Source organism: Onychostoma macrolepis, chromosome 07, assembly GCF_012432095.1.
Source record: "Onychostoma macrolepis isolate SWU-2019 chromosome 07, ASM1243209v1, whole genome shotgun sequence".
NCBI lineage: Eukaryota > Metazoa > Chordata > Actinopteri > Cypriniformes > Cyprinidae > Onychostoma > Onychostoma macrolepis.
The window spans coordinates 2,500,057-2,518,462 of NC_081161.1; the positions used below are offsets into that span (position 1 = coordinate 2,500,057).

General features: G+C 36.0%; 1 protein-coding gene across 1 annotated transcript in view; it reads right to left on the reverse strand.

The window, feature by feature from the left end:
• The window catches only part of LOC131543446 (uncharacterized), a 53,885-nt gene extending 40,590 nt beyond the window's left edge, over window positions 1-13,295 (reverse strand). Inside the window, exon 1 of the mRNA XM_058780778.1 lies at window positions 13,235-13,295. Coding sequence (XP_058636761.1) covers window positions 13,235-13,295 — 61 coding nt within the window. The remainder of the gene's footprint in view (window positions 1-13,234) is intronic.
• Window positions 13,296-18,406: the final 5,111 nt, after the last annotated feature.

Below are 18,406 nucleotides of genomic sequence, written 5' to 3' on the forward strand. Positions count from 1 at the left end.
TATAATGATAAGATTAAACACTCAAATTTCAATTAAAGGCATTTCATTATTGAATTCAGAGATGTCATTGTCTAGCTCAGTTTAGTTTAAATAGTATCTGTGCAATCAAATCGGCGATAATCGCTAGAAATTAAGTGTCCCCAACTGAGCAAGCCAGAGGCGACAGCGGCAAGGAACCAAAACTCCCTCTGAGACAGAATGGAGAAAAAAAAAACCTTGGGAGAAACCAGGCTCAGTCGGGGGGCCAGTTCTCCTCTGACCAGACGAAACCCGCAGTTCAAAAGTTTATATTTCTATTTTAATTTTGTTGCAATTTCTAACAATAGTAGTATTATGTAGTTAGGTATTTTATTATATTTTAGTTATTTTGTTATTTTGGTTGATATATCTGGGGATATATCTCTGGGGTCATCTGGGTGTCCTGGTCTCCGCTGACGATCAGGGCTGTAGACATCATCTCTTGGTGCTGATCCACCATCTGATCGGATACGGACTGAGAAACAGACTAGGAAAGAAACAGACAAATATTAGCGTAGATGCCATTCAACTTACGATGTAACGAGTACATCGTGTGTTATGGGGAGTGTTCCCGGTTCCGGTTGATCTAATTAATGCAGCCTAACAATCCTTTAACGGATTTGAATAATAGAAGCGTATTAATGTGTTATGTGTAAGCCAGGCTAAAGAGATGGGTCTTTAATCTAGATTTAAACTGACAGAGTGTGTCTGCCTCCCGAACAGTGTTAGGTAGACTGTTCCAGAGTTTGGGTGCTAAATAGGAATAGGATCTGCCGCCCGCAGTCGATTTTGATATTCTAGGTATTATCAAACGGCCAGAGTTTTGAGAACGCAGCGGACGTGGAGGACTATAATGCGATAAGAGCTCGCTCAAGTACTGAGGAGCTAAACCATTCAGGGCTTTATAAGTAATTAACAAGATTTTAAAATCTATCCGATGCTTGATAGGGAGCCAGTGCAGTGTTGACAGAACCGGGCTAATATGGTCATATTTCCTGGTTCTAGTAAGGACTCTAGCTGCTGCATTTTGGACTAACTGTAGTTTGTTGATCAAGCGTGCAGAACAACCACCTAATAAAGCATTACAATAGTCTAACCTTGAGGTCATAAACGCATGAATTAACATTTCTGCATTTGACGTTGAGAGCATTGGTCGCAATTTAGATATGCTTTTGAGATGAAAAATGCAGTTTTACAGATGCTAGAAACATGGCTTTCAAATGACAGATTGCTATCGAACAGCACACCTAGGTTCCTGACTGATGAAGAAGAATTGACAGAGCAGCCGTCAAGTGTTAGATAATGTTCTAGGTTATTACATGTGGGGTTTTAGGTCCGATAATTAACACCTCTGTTTTTTCAGAATTTAGCAGTAAAAAATTACTCGTCATCCAGTTTTTTATATCGACTATGCATTCCGTTAGTTTCTCAATTTGGTGTGTTTCACCGGGCCGCGAAGAAATATAGAGCTGAGTATCATCAGCATAACAGTGAAAGCTAACACCATGTCTCCTGATAATATCTCCCAAGGGTAACATATAGAGCGTGAAAAGTAACGGCCCTAGTACTGAGCCTTGAGGTACTCCATACTGCACTTGTGATCGATATGATACCTCTTCATTCACTGCTACGAACTGATGGCGGTCAGATAAGTACGATTTGAACCATGCTAAGGCACTTCCACTAATGCCAACAAAGTTTTCTAGTCTATTCAAAAGAATGTTGTGGTCGATAGTGTCGAACGCAGCGCTAAGATCCAGTAGAACTAATAAAGAGATACAACCACGATCAGATGATAGAAGCAGGTCATTTGTAACTCTAATGAGAGCAGTCTCAGTACTATGATACGATCTAAATCCTGACTGGAATTCCTCACAGATATCATTTTTCTCTAGGAAGGAATATAATTGTGAGGATACTACCTTTCTAGTATCTTTGACAGAAAAGGGAGATTTGAGATCGGTCTGTAATTAACTAGATCTTTGGGGTCAAGTTGTGGTTTTTAATGAGAGGCTTAATAACAGCCAATTTGAAGGTTTTGGGGACATATCCTAATGACAATGATGAATTAATAATAGCCAAAAGAGGATCTATGACTTCTGGAAGCAGCTCTTTTAGTAGTTTAGATGGAATCGGGTCTAACATACATGTTGTTGGTTTAGATGATTTAACAAGTTTATACAATTCTTCCTCTCCCACAGTAGAGAATGAGTGGAATTGTTCCTCAGGGGTCTATAGTGCGCTATCTGATGCGATACTGTAGCTGACGGCTGCAGGATACAATTTTATCTCTGATAGTATCGATCTTGGAAGTGAAGTAGTTCATAAAGTCATTACTGCTATGCTCTTGGGAAATGCCAACACCTGTTGATGCTTGATTTTTCGTTAATTTAGTTACTGTATTGAATAAATACCGAGGGTTATGTTTGTTTTCTTCTAGAAGAGACGAAAAGTAATCAGATCTAGCAGTTTTAATGCTTTTCTGTAGGATAGGGTACTTTCCGCCAAGCTAAACGAAATACCTCTAATTTAGTTTTCCTCCAGCTGCGCTCCACTTTCCGGGCTGCTCTCTTTAGGGCGTGAGTGTGCTCATTATACCACGGTGTTGGACTCTTATCCTTAATCTTCCTTAAGCGTAAAGGAGCAACCGCATCTAAAGTGCTAGAAAAGAGAGAGTCCATAGTTCCTGTTACATCATCAAGTTGTTCTGAGCTATTGGATATGCTGAGGAACTGAGATAAGTCAGGAAGATTATTTATAAAGCAGTCTTTTGTGGTAGAGGTAATGGTTCTACCATATTTGTAACAAGAAGTTGGCTTTACAGCTTTAGCTATATGGAATATACAGGAGACTAGATAATGATCTGAGATATCATCGCTCTGCTGCAAAATTTCAACGCCACTGACATCAATTCCATGTGACAGTATTAAATCTAGAGTATGATTTCGACAATGAGTAGGTCCTGACACGTGTTGTTTAACACCAATTGAGTTTAGAATGTCTATAAATGCTGATCCCAACGAATCACTTTCATTATCAACATGGATATTAAAATCACCAACGATTAGGACTTTATCTGCAGTCAGCACTAAGTGCAATAGAAGATGTTGTATCAGACGAAAATGGTTCTATATTTGATTATGAATGTGATTCACAAGGAGGTTCTGTTTGTGAACCTGAAGGTGATTCTCAGGATATATCCATTAAAGATTCTTCCTTGTATACATTAGAGGAAATTAATGGGTTTCTTGATGAGACGTTTGGGAAACAAGTTAATATCAAGGAATTTTTCCTGATGTTGATAAATTTGAGAGGTCAGTGGCGTTTCTGCAAAAGACTGTGAATCTTGATCAGTTAAGTGAAAAAAAATGTTTTCGTTTAAAAAACATGTCACAGTTTTTAGAAAAAGTAGAAGAGTGGATAAGAAGAAGAGGCTAAAAGCTTTCTTGTAAGTGCTTAGCCATGCATCACGTGGTGATCTCATCTTTCTTTCTGTTGTTTTCCTTTGCTGTTGTTTTAACTCTAACCTTCCTAAATATCTATATGGATCTTTTGAGGGTGGGTTCATTAAATATTAATGGAGGAGGGATAGACATAAACGAGCTTTAGTGTCGGAAGTAATGCAAAATAAAAAGTTACATGTCATTTTATTGCAGGAAACTCATAGTGATATTGAGAATGAAATAGAGTGGGGGATGTGGTGGAAAGGTCAACATATACTTAGTCATGGTACAAATCTTAGTGCGGGAGTTGCTCTCCTTTTTTCTCCAGATAAAAAAGTTAGTATTGAAAAAATAGAAGAATTTGTAAAAGGTTGTCTTGTTCGTGTTAAAACTATTATTGAAGGGATGATAATTTATTGTCTTGATACACAGTTGTCGCTATCCAAAATACATCTGCATTTTAGTATTACAATATATTGTGACAATTTATTGTTATACCCCATGCGTTTTTTTGAATGTTGAACAATTGTATCAACATATGTAGTCTATATATTCTATATCCTGCGATCCAACAGAGGATAAGAGGTACAGAGAATGGATCAGATCATTTTTATAGAGAAAGACTGCCTAGTTAAATGTTTAGCCATGTCACTCCTGATTTTTTAACTAATCAATCATGTTAACAACTTTACAGCACTTATTGTGAATTTCACTAACATTGTAGTGGGGACGCTTTGTGAAAACACCTAGGCTAAATGGTTAATTATAGATATAGTAAGACAGAAACTCACCTGTTCCCCACTCATGTTGGTCTGCTGTATTCCCTGAAAAGGTAAACGGGTGTTTCGGGTCTCGAGAGACTAGCATAAATTGACCAACAGCGCCATCTGCTGTTTTTGGATTGCATTTGTGAGAAAATCTGTTTGCACACATGTGAGAAAATCCGCCTGCATCCGCCGCATTTGTGAGAAAATCTGTTTGCACACATGTGAGAAAATCCGCCTGCATCCGCCGCATTTGTGAGAAAATCAAGTCACATTTCGTCATAAAAAGGCAAACGAGTCTCACAGTTGTAACACACAATACATATTTGTCCATACATCTGCATTTTCTCTCAGATAGTTTTGTATTTGCAAATCAGTTTGCGTTTGTTTGAAAGTCGAGTTTTTCTTTGCAAAGCAGATTGTTTATTTGCAAAACACTGGATTTGTTTGATGATTATTGGCACAAAATTCGCTCAATAGCATTAGACAAGGATGGCCTTTATCAGGTCAATTGTACAGTATTGCCATTGAACCATTACTTTTTAATATAAGGAAAACTCTAACTGGTTTATCGATACCCATGATCCCTCAATATTTAAGAGCTATAATTACTGCTCATGCCGATGATGTTACAGTCTTTGTTAATGACAATAATGACATAAAAGCTCTATCTAGAGTCATTAATATATATGAAGGGGTATCGTCAGCAAAAGTAAATTGGGATAAGACTGAGGCTTTTTGGTCAGGTCAAAGGAATTTGGAAAATCTCCCACATCTACCAGGTAATTTAAAACGGAATAGAATAGGGATACAAATACATGGTGTGTTTTTGGGTTCTGTTGAGTTTCAAAAGAAAAATTGGGAGGGAATTTTGGAGAGAGTGTGCACCCGATTGTCTAGATGGAACTGGTTGCTACCCGAGTTATCCTACAGGGGGAGAGTTTTAGTTGTCAATAATTTGGTCGCTTCTGCTCTGTGGCATAAATTCACTGTATTACAGCCTCCCGCTGGATTACTTCAAGACATTCAAAGGATGCTGGTGATTTTTTTTTTTGGTCAGGATAGCATTGGGTTCAAGCAGCTGTCCTTTTTTTGCCTATGCAAGAAGGGGGCCGAGGTCTTGTGGATATTTGATCTAGACTTATGGCTTTTTGTCTACAGGCTGCACAGAGACTGCTGTATAACAGTGATATTGCATGGCTTAATACTGCGGTTGCACTCTTGAGGAAAGCAGGCAATATGGGACTCAGTATCAAGACCTGCTGGAATACGTGCAGGTTTTTGGCTGATGGAAGAGTCATTGTTCCAGAATCCTTTTCTACCCTTTAGACATTTATGCTCTGCCAATTTGACAATACGATTAATAGCTGCTGGATGTGTAAAACTTGGCCACATTTTAAGCATCAGTTTGGAGACTCTGGGTGTTTGTGTCTACAGGAACATTATCCTCTGTCTGTTTTTTGTAGTGTATCAGAGTGAATCAGACAATTTAAGATTCGATCAGATTGGTGTTGAACAACCCAAAGAGCCAAATTCCACAAAGAGGCCCAGGATAAGAAGACAACGATACCTGTCCACGATACCCTGGTGCCACAAAGAACAGGAGAAACAACAAAAGAACACTTATTGATAATTCCAACTCAGGAAGGACTTTGTCAAATTTGGGGCAAGTAACCAAGATTGAGATGCACAGCATGACCACCACATATAAATCCATGAGAGAAATCATGAGCTAAAGACTTCATCGGATTGATTTCTCCCACCTTGAAGACAAGAACCAGACTGAGATTCCTTATGAGACCTTTTAACCTCTTTGTTCCTCACAGAATATCCTCACATTCACAGAATGCTACAGAGACTCCCTTTCCATGTATATATGCACCACTATCATGCCCTAGTCACTCATTGTGTATGTTTTTTGAATTACTATTGAATAGTTTGTAGGTTTATATTCATGTTGGGTGTGTATGAGTTTGAAAATTCATGCTTTGAACGTTTCTATCAATCAACTCTTTGTAAAATGTATTATATTCTTGTTGTAAGAATCATGTCCAAATTATACTCTGCAAGAGCAGGAAAATTTGAACCATGTGACTGATAAGATATGTTGATATTAGCGAGGTAGACTGAAGATGAATAAACTCACTCATAAATTACAGCCAATATTGTCATAACTGTTTGCTCATACACACAAAAGGCTATTCATGCAAGATAAGCACAATTTATGAAAAAAATAAAAATTGCACCTCATCACTTACACACACACACACACACATAATCAGCAAACAACTACTTGCTATGTAAAGGTACAGTGTAGTAATCATGGATATGTATACGTAGATGCCATATTTGACAGTTCCATACACATTGACGGCATCTCGAAATGGTCAACGATTCTTCAAGCACAGTAAAAATCATGTAAACATCACAATATTGTGCAGCTTCCAGTTGTAAAAACTGCTGAGATTTAAACTTTTCATATGTGAAAATGAATTGATTTGTGTTTTTATATATATATATATATATATATATATATATATATATATATATATATATATATATATATATAACAACCTGATCTCACAGAATTCCGTGTAATGTTCACGGACTTAATTAACCCGAATCTGTGGTGGCATCACGGTGGTGGAATACCTGACCCCACCCCTACCCTAAACCTACCCAGTTCTGAACAATAATGATGACGATAAATTCCCCAGTATCGCGTCGGCATATTGATGCTAAGGGTTTCCCTGCGTGGAGCACGGCTGATGCCTGTCACTGACTTACATTGGTATCACTTCTGTGAGCCCATCACGGAATTTTTTCTGTGAGCCCATTACGGATTTTCAGAGGTTAAGTCCGTGAACATTACACGGTATTCTGTGAGATCATGTTGTATATAATTAACCCAATATTACAGGTTTTTAAACTGTAGTAACTTTTCAATGCTATGTTAGCTAACGGCTTTATTTATTTATTACGGCTTATATATTATGTTAGCTTAGCAAAATCATGTATTGCATCGACTATTGCAGATACTCATACATGCGTATAGCTATGGTTGCAGATGCAGTCAACTTGTGTTCACAAATGAGTTCCAATATGGTGGACAGCTTATGCATAGCAATCCATAGACACATACTCTATCATATCATATATCATATCATATATCATATCATATCATATCATATCATATCATATCATATCATATCATATCATATCATATCATATCATATCATATCATATCATATCATATCATATCATATCATATCATATCATATCATACTACTCTGTGTATCAGGGCTTAAAAAAAAAATTAAATAAATGTGTATATATATATATATATATATATATATAAATGTATCAGTTCATTTCGAGCAGAATCTGTATTTTAATGTTTCTGTTCACGTGTGCCTCTGTATTATTACGGTTCCGAAACCGGTTTAAGTAGGAAAAAAGACCGGTTATAACATTATTATTATTTTAATTTTTTTTTATTTTCCTGTAATAATAATAATAATAATAATAAAGTACGGCATTTTCATTACTCAAAAAGAAAAGAAAAAATAGCCTATCTTGCACTTAGCCATAGCCAATACAGCATCAGCTTTTCTAGATTATGGCCAAATGTATTAAATGTATTTATTTTATTTTTTTTAAAACCTGCTGTTTTGTCTAAATAGACATTTAGCAAAAAAAAAAAATAAAATAAAAATAATAAAATAAAATAATAACTGGAAGAATTGTAAGATAAATATATTTATTATTAAAATGATCCCAATCTTTTGCCAGTGCATTTATTTTCCAAATATTTCTTCCTTGAAGTCCTTAAACAATATTCAACAGAACCGTTAAAGTACCAGAATCATTCAGTCATAAAATGATTCACTACACATCATCTCTTCTGTTTCTTCAAAACTAACTCTCAGCTCTTACAGTTGTTAAATTAAGCATTTATAGACATTTCTGCATTACTCACAAATGCCTCAAGCACAGAAATAGTTTAAAAGAGGATGTAAAACAGTTACGTTGCAACAGTATTTACAGTGAAAAACCACTGACAAGTCCCTCGCAGGCACAATCTGACACTAACAGAGATAGTTTTGCACAAACTCCACTGCATCCACTGTGGTTTGAACACACAATCAAGAGGTTTCTGTATGATGTCTACCAAATCTACACAAGAATATTTCACTGTAAATATATGTTTGATACAGGCTGCTTCATGTTTTACTTTTATTAATGACAATAAAATCTGATCTTACACGTGTTACTGAAAGCAGCTGCTCAGTGGTTCAAACACCAAATTATCATTCTTGTCTTATTGTGATAAACATTTAAATCATCACATAACTCTTTCTGTTTTCATAATTAGTGCAAGCTGACAGCTAATTAGTCTGCAGTAATCACTCAAGAAAATAGATGATTTAATGAGAATGATTTAAGAGAGAAACTGTCATTTTCTTTGTACAAGCAGAGGTTAATGATTAAATCCAGAATTAATAATAAAGGTACTGACATTAATTCAACAAGCAAACAGCTACTTTGACATAAACATCCCAAATTGGCCAAAATATTACACTCAGATCACCACTTGGGATTGTTTGCAAAAATGTGAGAGACGGCATTTACAATAGGACTGACTGAAACCCTTAGGAGTCAGTTATATAAGGTTAATATTCCTCTGCGATTGATATTAGGAGGTCTTTGTTTAATTAATGACTGTTTAACTTATTTGTGATGGTTCTTGTTCACAAAGTCATCCTGAGGTCCAGCTGTTGCTCATCTGATAGAAGAATAAGTCACTTTATCCTCATCATGAACCTGAATGAACATCACAAATATTGTCAAACAAGGTGCAAGTGTTAACTCACAAATATTACAGCGTGATGTTAGAGCTTAACTCAAGATACAAATTTAGAGGACCTGCATCTAAGAATAAAACTGATTTAGGTGTACAAACTGTTATGTTGAGAGAAGGTGGATTCATTAGTGGCATCGACAGAAGAACAGGGAAGTGTTTTTCTCACCTCATTCTTTTGGCTTTTTGGATTTTACAGCGTGTGGCAACCTCAGTATAAGTCACTTCATATTTCTGCTCCTAAACATTAATGGAAACATGGCGAAGTAAGTTATGATTGCATCAGTGGGTTCCATTATATTTATTGTTATATGTGATATTCAAATAAGAAACAGTACAAATATACTAACTTTTCACTCAGCTGAAGTATTTATTTAACCTGACTAATAAAAGTACACATATAACTGAGACAGTCTGCCCTGGAGCAGTGATTATAGACAAAATAATAGCTAATGCATCAACCTCATGGGTCATCGGCATTATGATACTTACCACAGAGTCATTAGTCACTTTTCTGTTATCTGGAAAATAATGGGAATATTTATGATAACTCACCAACAAAACACAGAATGCAAACAATAAATTATAAAAGTCTTGAAGAATTCTAATGCTGAAAAATATCATACATTTTCTTGTTAGTTTGTTGATTGCTGTTCACTCAAGACAAACATTTCATCACAACACATACAGTACTTAACATCACATCTTAATAAATGTGTGATAAAACTGAAACTGATGTGCCTATCTGTAAATACTGATATTTAATAAAGTCTGATATTTTGAAATGCTTGTCTGCTGTAATGCCTGTAAACTCTGAAAACTCACCAGCTCTTTTTTTACGAACCACCCAAAGAATAACAGCAGTAACCAGAACAGCCAACACAGCAGCAACAACAATCCCAATCACTGAGGGAGAGACTATAGAGAGACACATTCAGATTCAGATAAAGACAACAGCAGAACATCTACTGTATATTACTGTCTTTGAAATCAAAGATATAAAAACTACTATACTGAAAGATTAATAAAATAATAATTAACACGATTGTTTCAGATTGTTAGGAGACTTGACATGATTAAAGACTTGTGGTTTGGTGGTGATGTACAAAGGACATGACGGGGCACTTTTTGAGCAATGTTGCCATCAACAGCCAATCAGGTGAGACACAGGGCCCACAACCGATCTAAAATATCCAGACAGAAATCTGTTACCCATTCTCAACAGGAAAGAGCACAAGCAATATTGCTCAAAAAAAGTTGTCACATGTATAATCAGCCTTAGAGTCTACAAAAAAAAAAAAAAAAAATCAACAAAAAATATAAATTCTACTGTAAGTGTCACATTAAACCACTGAAATGAGTAAGACATATAAATACCTTGCGGTGTAGCTGAAGTTGTCTCATGGGATGGTATAGTCTTTATATCTGTATAAGAAGGAAGATTTTAGTTCTGAATCTGATGCACCATATTTTATAAAATACATCTTAGCCCTGTTTGACTTCATTGTTGTTATTATTATTATTATTATTATTATTATTAATATGAATAGCTTTTTAGCAAAAACAGCCTCATAGCCTCAGATAGTCTGATTAATTACAGGAACTGTTTAAAGCCTCCTGTAGAAATGGATCATGTTTTATCAGCAGAAATACATATTTACATCTGCAAGCAGCATCATGCCTCGTGTGTTACAAGTGATCTGTTTAATGTTGATGATTCATGATTATTTTGAAGGGTAGAACTACAAATAACACACTGTACTGGAAATGATTATCGTCATGACTGACGATCCATGTCTATCAAAAGACCCTGGACTACATTATATTCACAAATCTGATTAAATCTGAGCTACTTTGCAGATGCAGATGTAATGATACAGTTTGTGAGAGTAACTGCAAACCACTGAAGTGAGAGACTGATGAAGTGTGTCAGAGATCATGTACCTCGTGTTGTAGGAGCTGCTGTAGTTTGGGTTGATTTCTCAGAGTCTGAGCTGCTGACTGGAATCAGTGTTGAATCCTTTACACCTGCAGAAGATGAATGTTCAGATGCATCATACTGTTGAACATTAATATTATATTGTCACACTTAATCATTACATCACACAACACAACACAGTTTGTGTTCATTTATCACAATTTACAGAGTTGTTTATACTTCTATTATATATGAAGAGGTGGACAGTAATGAAGTATTTTACTCTGCTTTGAAAGTTATTTTCAAGTGTCTGCACTTTATCAGAGTGTTTTCTTTAGAAAACGTTCACTTCACAATATTCCAAAGCATAATATTGTACTTTTTACTGCACTGCTTTTCATGTTAAATATAATGTAATACTTAATTAAATTAGAAATCTAGTGCTTTCTTACTTTTATTTAAGTAAAAGTAATTCAAAGATCAGTAAAAAGTACGACATAAACTTTGGAATGTAGTGAAGTAAAAGTTTCCCAAAAAGAAAAACACTCTGATAAGGCACAGATACTTTTTAAATTTACTTGAGTAAAGTAAAAATACTTCACTACTGTCCACCTCTGATTATATGAGAGTAAAACAGTGATCTGCAGCCATAAACCCAGCTGATCGTGAATGAAGGACATTATTAATCATCACCTCATGTCTCCGCATCAGAGATTCTTCAGAAATTGATTAAAGAAATGTAGTTTCTTATCTGAATACTTCTCAGTGTATCTGACTGAGGTCTTCAGTTATCAGTAAACATTCATCTTAACAGCTGATTATGTACCTGGTTGTGTAGGAGCTGCAGCTGATGTAGAGCTGGTGACTGGAGACGGTGTCTTTGTTTCGGTCGGAGCTGAAGATGAATGTTCAGATACATCATAGACTACAATCATGTTTAAATTACTGATAATTAATTCTTATAAATAATTTACCTGAATACTTGACAGTATATGTGGCTGAGGTCTTCAGCTGGTTTCTCTGTGTAACCTGACATCTCCACTCTCTGTTGTGATCTTCATTCAGGAGTGTTGTAGTCAGAGAGCTGAGACACTGTTCTGAGGAGAATATCTGAAATCTGGAGTCTGTCTGCAGATTCACACCAGCCTGATTCACCCAGATCAGATCAATTCCCTCAGAACCAACCACATAATCACAAGAGACTCGATCATAATATAACTGACAGGAGAGAGTCACAGAGCGGCCTGATCTGATCTCAGACTGTGAGGATGATGAAGAGACTGAAACAGAAATCAGACAGAGATTACACGACTGATTCCAGTCTTTTCAGGAACAACAATATTACTGTTTAATTCAACATATAATCATAATATTCACAGAAACACTGACCGTGAAGAACATGCAGATAAACAAGTGCATCAGTTCCTTGTTGTACTCCATTCACATATTGTCGGCAGGAGTACAATCCACGATCTTCTTTTGTGACGTTCTTGATGTTCAGAGAGCAGTCAGAGCCCAGACTCAGTCTCTCATGTCTCTCTGTGTCTTTCTTCTTTATTCCTAAAGTAATCAGTTCAACTGTCTCTGAATGTCTGTCATAGGTCCATGTAGTTGATGTGCAGCCAGAAAGAGCATTATTACAGGACAGACGGACATTTTCACCAGAACTGCAGAACACATGAGTCTCATCCGCTCCACTGGTACCTATATATGAAAACATATTTATATTTACTCTTACTCTAATATATTTACTCTTTTTTTTTTTTTTGTGTCCTGTTTTAAGCAGAAAATTAATGCAGAGTAAACTGGCGTTAAATATCTTACAACAGTTTAGTTCATTTTATAACAATCTTAACATAAACAGACCTGTGCATCACATTTATGAGTGTAACAATATGACACACAGCAGTCTCGACTCGAGGTCCACTTTCCTGCAGAGTTTAACTCCAACCCTAATCAATCACACCGGAACAAGCTAATTAAGGTCTTCAGGATTGCTAGAAAGTTACAGGCAGGTGAGTTTTTATCAAGGTTGGAGCTAAACTCTGCAGGAACTTGAACCTCGAGGACCAGAGCTGAGAATCTCTGACATACAACATCTCAAATGTGTGAAAAATGAACTCCAGCCAGACTCACTGCTAGAGGGATTAAATTAATTAAATCATTTTTGAAATGGTTCATTATACAGATCTTTTATAGTGTATTATAGATCATGAGCAGGTTTCTTTACCTGTGAGAAGTGCAGAGAGAGTGATCAGTCCCAGCAGACACATGTCACACTTATCAGACATTTTCTGTTTCTGTCCGTCTTTCTTTTCATTCTATATTTACATCTCTTCCTTTAACATCATCAGCTCCTCCTGCGGGTGTTAACTTCCTCTGATCTCACCAACTAACGATTTATTCCTCACGCTATACAGCTGCATTACACTCACGCTATACAGATGTGAAAAATCATCTATACTGCATATAACAGTTAGGTTCATTCAGATTCTAACTTAGCAATGCAAAATAAATGTATACAGCAACTGAAAAGTGGAAAACTAGAACATTTGTTTAAAAATTTGTAAAAATAAATAAATAAATAAATAACGAAACTCAGACAATTTAATTAACTAAAATGTGTGTATGAAAATCATTTAATTGTTGTTTCTCCAAAAATCAGTACGTAATAGAAAATATATTATTATTATTATTATTTTATACAGTATATCACCTTTAGTGAATTACCATTTTTGAATTGCACTTGTTTTCTAGTTAGTACCTCACAGCTGAAAATTCAGAAAGAAAATCATGATTGCCATCCGTTTATAATGAATGGAGCCTCATGTATATATGTATATGTATATATATGTATATATATATATATATATATATATATATATATATATATATATATATATATATATATATATATATATATATATATATATATATATATATATATATAAAATAAGCAGTTTGTTGCTCTGGAGAAGAGTCTGTTAAATGACTGAAATGTAAGTTTACTCTCAATATATATATATTTGTATCTTGTATTTATAACAATATATTTATATCAGATGTGAGATCTACATTATAACACAATTTTTTACAATCAGCAATCTTTTATGTCTATTTTTTGTCCGATTTGTGTTACGCTCTTCTAGTTCTATTCTCAGCGCTGTGTTTGGAAACATGTTACTACAGAGTGTGTGAACTCGCGTGAGTGGGTTTGACCGCACTGGCTCAACCCACCCGGTGTAGACTGATAGCTGTGAAATTCTCACACATTCAGATGCAGTTCCTCTTCTTTCTTTAAGTGGACGGCTGCATGGTTTTAAACTCTCTATGTTTTCAGTTCATGATCGCATATGATCTGTTCAGTGCAAAATTTTAAGAAGATTGCAGCAGTTGCAGAAGTTCAGTGCTGAATCGGCCAATCAGCAGCAGTGTTTGCATCGTTTAAGTGGTGCTTGTGGAAGAAGGCCAATATCACGATTGCGACCAAGATGTGCCTTTTCCGGTCCCTAATTATTCTGATCCTACTATATGGATCGGAGACTTGGACCCTTCTGAAGATGGAAATCAACAAACTGGAGACCTTTCAAATGCAATGTATGAGCTAAGAAGTCGTCTTTGGCACAACGCCAGCTAAGGATAAGAGAGAGAGACGTTCATCATATTTAATTAAACAGAAGTTAAACCAATTTTAATTTAATTAACCAAGTAAAATGTGCACGCGCATCCAAAAGCGATTTTAATAACCCGCGCTTTGAAACTGACTCCCTGATGCGAGCAAATTAGGTTACATATGTTATGTGCTAGCCCTTTTTGTGTCTAGAGGTAATGGGCATAGCAGTAACAAACTTTGGAGAGAGAAATCACAGGGACCTCTTGTCTCCAGCCCCAATAACACAACTCCAAACAAAATAACTTGTTATTGTTTTTTTATTAAATCATAAGAAAAAAATAATAGGAAACATTAGCTTCAGGAGGGGGCAAAGGCCAACATAACAAACAAAAGATTTCTAACTCAATTTTAAACATAACTTACCTATACATAAACCAAAAACAAATGAATAACAAAATTGAACTTCCCTAACTCCTTGACTACCCAGATAACCAGGAGAAAAGCAATTAAAGAAAAAGGCACCCACCTCCCTACAAGTTTCCTTACAAAACCCTTGAACCCTAAACAAATGTACAAATCTACAACCAAATTCACAGTAGCACCAATGGTTAGCACTCAACAACAAAACAAAGTTAGCTTGGAGCCAGAGAAAAGAAGTCCGTGTGACAGGTTACAAACTGCAACCCTCTCTCTCCTTTTGCTGAGACAGTGCTGGCTTTATGCTGCTTCCTCCTGAGTGCAGCCAATCAGTGGAGCCGAGTTGAATAGGTAACCAGCAACAGGTGTATCCAATCACCTCCACGACAGTGACAGCAGTAGACATGAAAAAAAAAACAAAAGAAGAACAACAACAGCATACATACCACAAAACACAGAACAAAGCAAACAAAATACGTCTCAAGACGTAACACATACAATATATTGGCTGTTGTAGGCTATAATAGGTTGTGTGGTTGTCTAGCTCTGTATATGCTTGAAAAATTTGGTCTCTATTTGAGAGTAGCCTACTTTGATCATGGCTGCACTTGTTTGCACTTAAAGAACTGTGTTATTATTATTATTTATTTTTATTTTTTGTTATTTATACTGCTTTTATTTCTGTGTTCAATTTTACGAAAAGGCGTTCAGTTAGGAGGTATTCATGTACAGTTAAGGTCTGAAAAGACTCACATGAGATCATACAGAAGAGAAGCCAGTCAGTTGAGTTTGTGGCAAAACCTTTTACAGTGCTGAGTGTTGTTGTCTTTTACTGCATATGATAATTCATACTCAGAAAGTAGAGATACAATTACATTTATTACAAGATGATTAGTTAAAACAATTCAAAACGCACCTGCAGACTATTTTTCCAGTCATGTATTTGGTCATTGAGGATTTAAAAAATAATAATAATATAAATCTGGCCTCGTCTCGTTCTCATGAACCCAATCTTGTGTCTCGTCTCTTGAGTTAAGTGCTTTTGAATGCGCGTGCTAAGCGTGCATTCTACAATACAAGACATTAATTTTGTCAGACGCTCTGCAACGAATCCTCATTTAAAGTTTCTTATTGGCCAATGAGGGTCTTTTTCGTTCGTGCTGAAGTAAATTTAAAATAATAAAAACACAGTCTGGCCAATCCGAGGCCCATGCACACGTGAGGCCCCTAGGCTGCAGCCTATAGGCAAGCCTGTGCGTTAATCCACACCTGATGGTAAAACACATCAGTTTGCAATACCAAGCAGCAAAACAAGCTGTATTATACCGCTAACAATAACCTGAAGCAGATGACACCGGAAGCCAGACACATTAAATTTACAAATGTCCACTCCCTCTCCAATGGGAGAAATAAGGTGGATAGCCCTTGTGTTTGCCTTTTGCTTTGTCAGTTGTTAAATGCAATGGTTGCCGTTCTACTCATGTCTCTGCTCTATTCCTTTGTTTGCTTTAAACTACCTGCACATAGATCCTTACCTCTACTGGTTTCCTCCGCTTCCAGCAACATTACAATCTGTATTTGAGTAACTATCAAAGCATTCAAAATGCTGGATCAGGTGTGTTTAATTAGGGTTGGAGCTAAACAGCCCCCAGGGCTGTGGCTCCAGGGGCGGATCTAGAAAATAATTTTTAGGGTGACAAAGGGGTGGCAACACCAAAGCAAGCCCCCATGCATAGTTTTTTGGGATGTGTTGTCTGACATGCACATTTGTGTTCACAAATAGTGCCTTACCATTAAGTAATCATCTATACTGTTTAAAAAAAAATAATAATAACATTTCAATATCCATCATGGCACCTAGTCAATACACAATATAAAAAAAATTAAAAAAAAACTTCAAGAAGTTTTAATGTTTCTGAGCTTGTATAATTAAAGAAGACATTCTGTTATTAAGTAATCTTGCAGTAGATGAAAAACACTAGAAAAGTTCAAATACCAAATAATTGTATATGAACTTGGTTGCACCACAATACAGTACAGTACAAAAATAAAATAAATAAATAAATAAAAAGTAAATTCAGCATCCTCTGCAACATTTGGTCAAGCTTCATTACAGTATACAGTACTATAGCAGTTTCCTGGTCTCCTGACACAAGACTATATCTCTAGGCAGTCATTTCAAGAGTTCTGCAGACATGCAGTACACATAAAAAAATAAAATAAATAAATAAAATGGTTACAAATAAAATTTGACAGTCACACGTTTGAAGGTGTACAACATCTGCTACAGTTAACTGTACATATAGAAGAGTGAAATTTCCATCATCTAATGTACTGGTACTGTACTGTAATTATACTGAATGTGTAAGTATAAAACCCATGTATATTATTCGTTCAGTTCTCTCAGTTGTTAGGATGCAGAGCTTCCGATTGGTGTCATCAGTTTTGCTACCTAATGTTTAATACTCATTGTTAAACTTTTTGAGAAATGTGTTTTGAGAATTGAATTAATGATTTGGGGAAATTTCGTGAACGGCATCTTCTTATTGATTTCATGTTATTGTTTCGTCCGATATGGCAGAAAGGCCTCTATATCCATGATGAAAGTGGAGCGAGCGGTCAGAGAATCGGATCACCAAACAATTACGCGATGAATCTCCCCACATAGCAATTTTTCTCTGGCCCAGCTCCGGCCCAAACAATCAGCTTCTGCTTGGCCCACATACCGCAATGACTTACGGTCCTAGTGTGTACCAAGTCTGAATTCCAGACAAGGGCCATAACTGGCCTAAGTCTCAGCCAAGTTAATTACCCATAACTGGCCCTGAATTACAGCATTATGGTCAGTTCACACTTTCACAAAAACTATAAAAAACTATAAAAAAAAAACATTTGTATTGCTTGGTCAGTGTGTTCACCCTGTTGGAGTATGGCAGTGTGAATTGGCTTTTAGGTGCTTTGGAAAACAAAACAAAAAACAGTAAAAGAAATATATATTTGTTTAATGTTCACGCAATTAACACAAAATTCTTAAATAAGGTAGTTTCTCTATTTTTGCAATATTCAAGTGTTCATGTGCCTGAATAATATCTGTATGAACCCAAGTCTGAAGAGTACACATAATATCTAGTAGACAGCAATCCTTGTGAGTGAGAAGTCTGGTGTGGAGGCTGGATCTTGAACTGACTTCTGTCCAGGTTATCCGTCTTCACGAACTGCCCTGAAATACAATTCAAACAAACAATGTAGTGTGAGGCTCTTACATTCACAATGCTCATTTTGGCCTCAGTGGTGAAGTGTGCAGAAAATTCTGCTGGACTTAAATTTTGTCTTTGATGAACAGTCTTCAAGAGTGCAAATAATGTTTTAAGT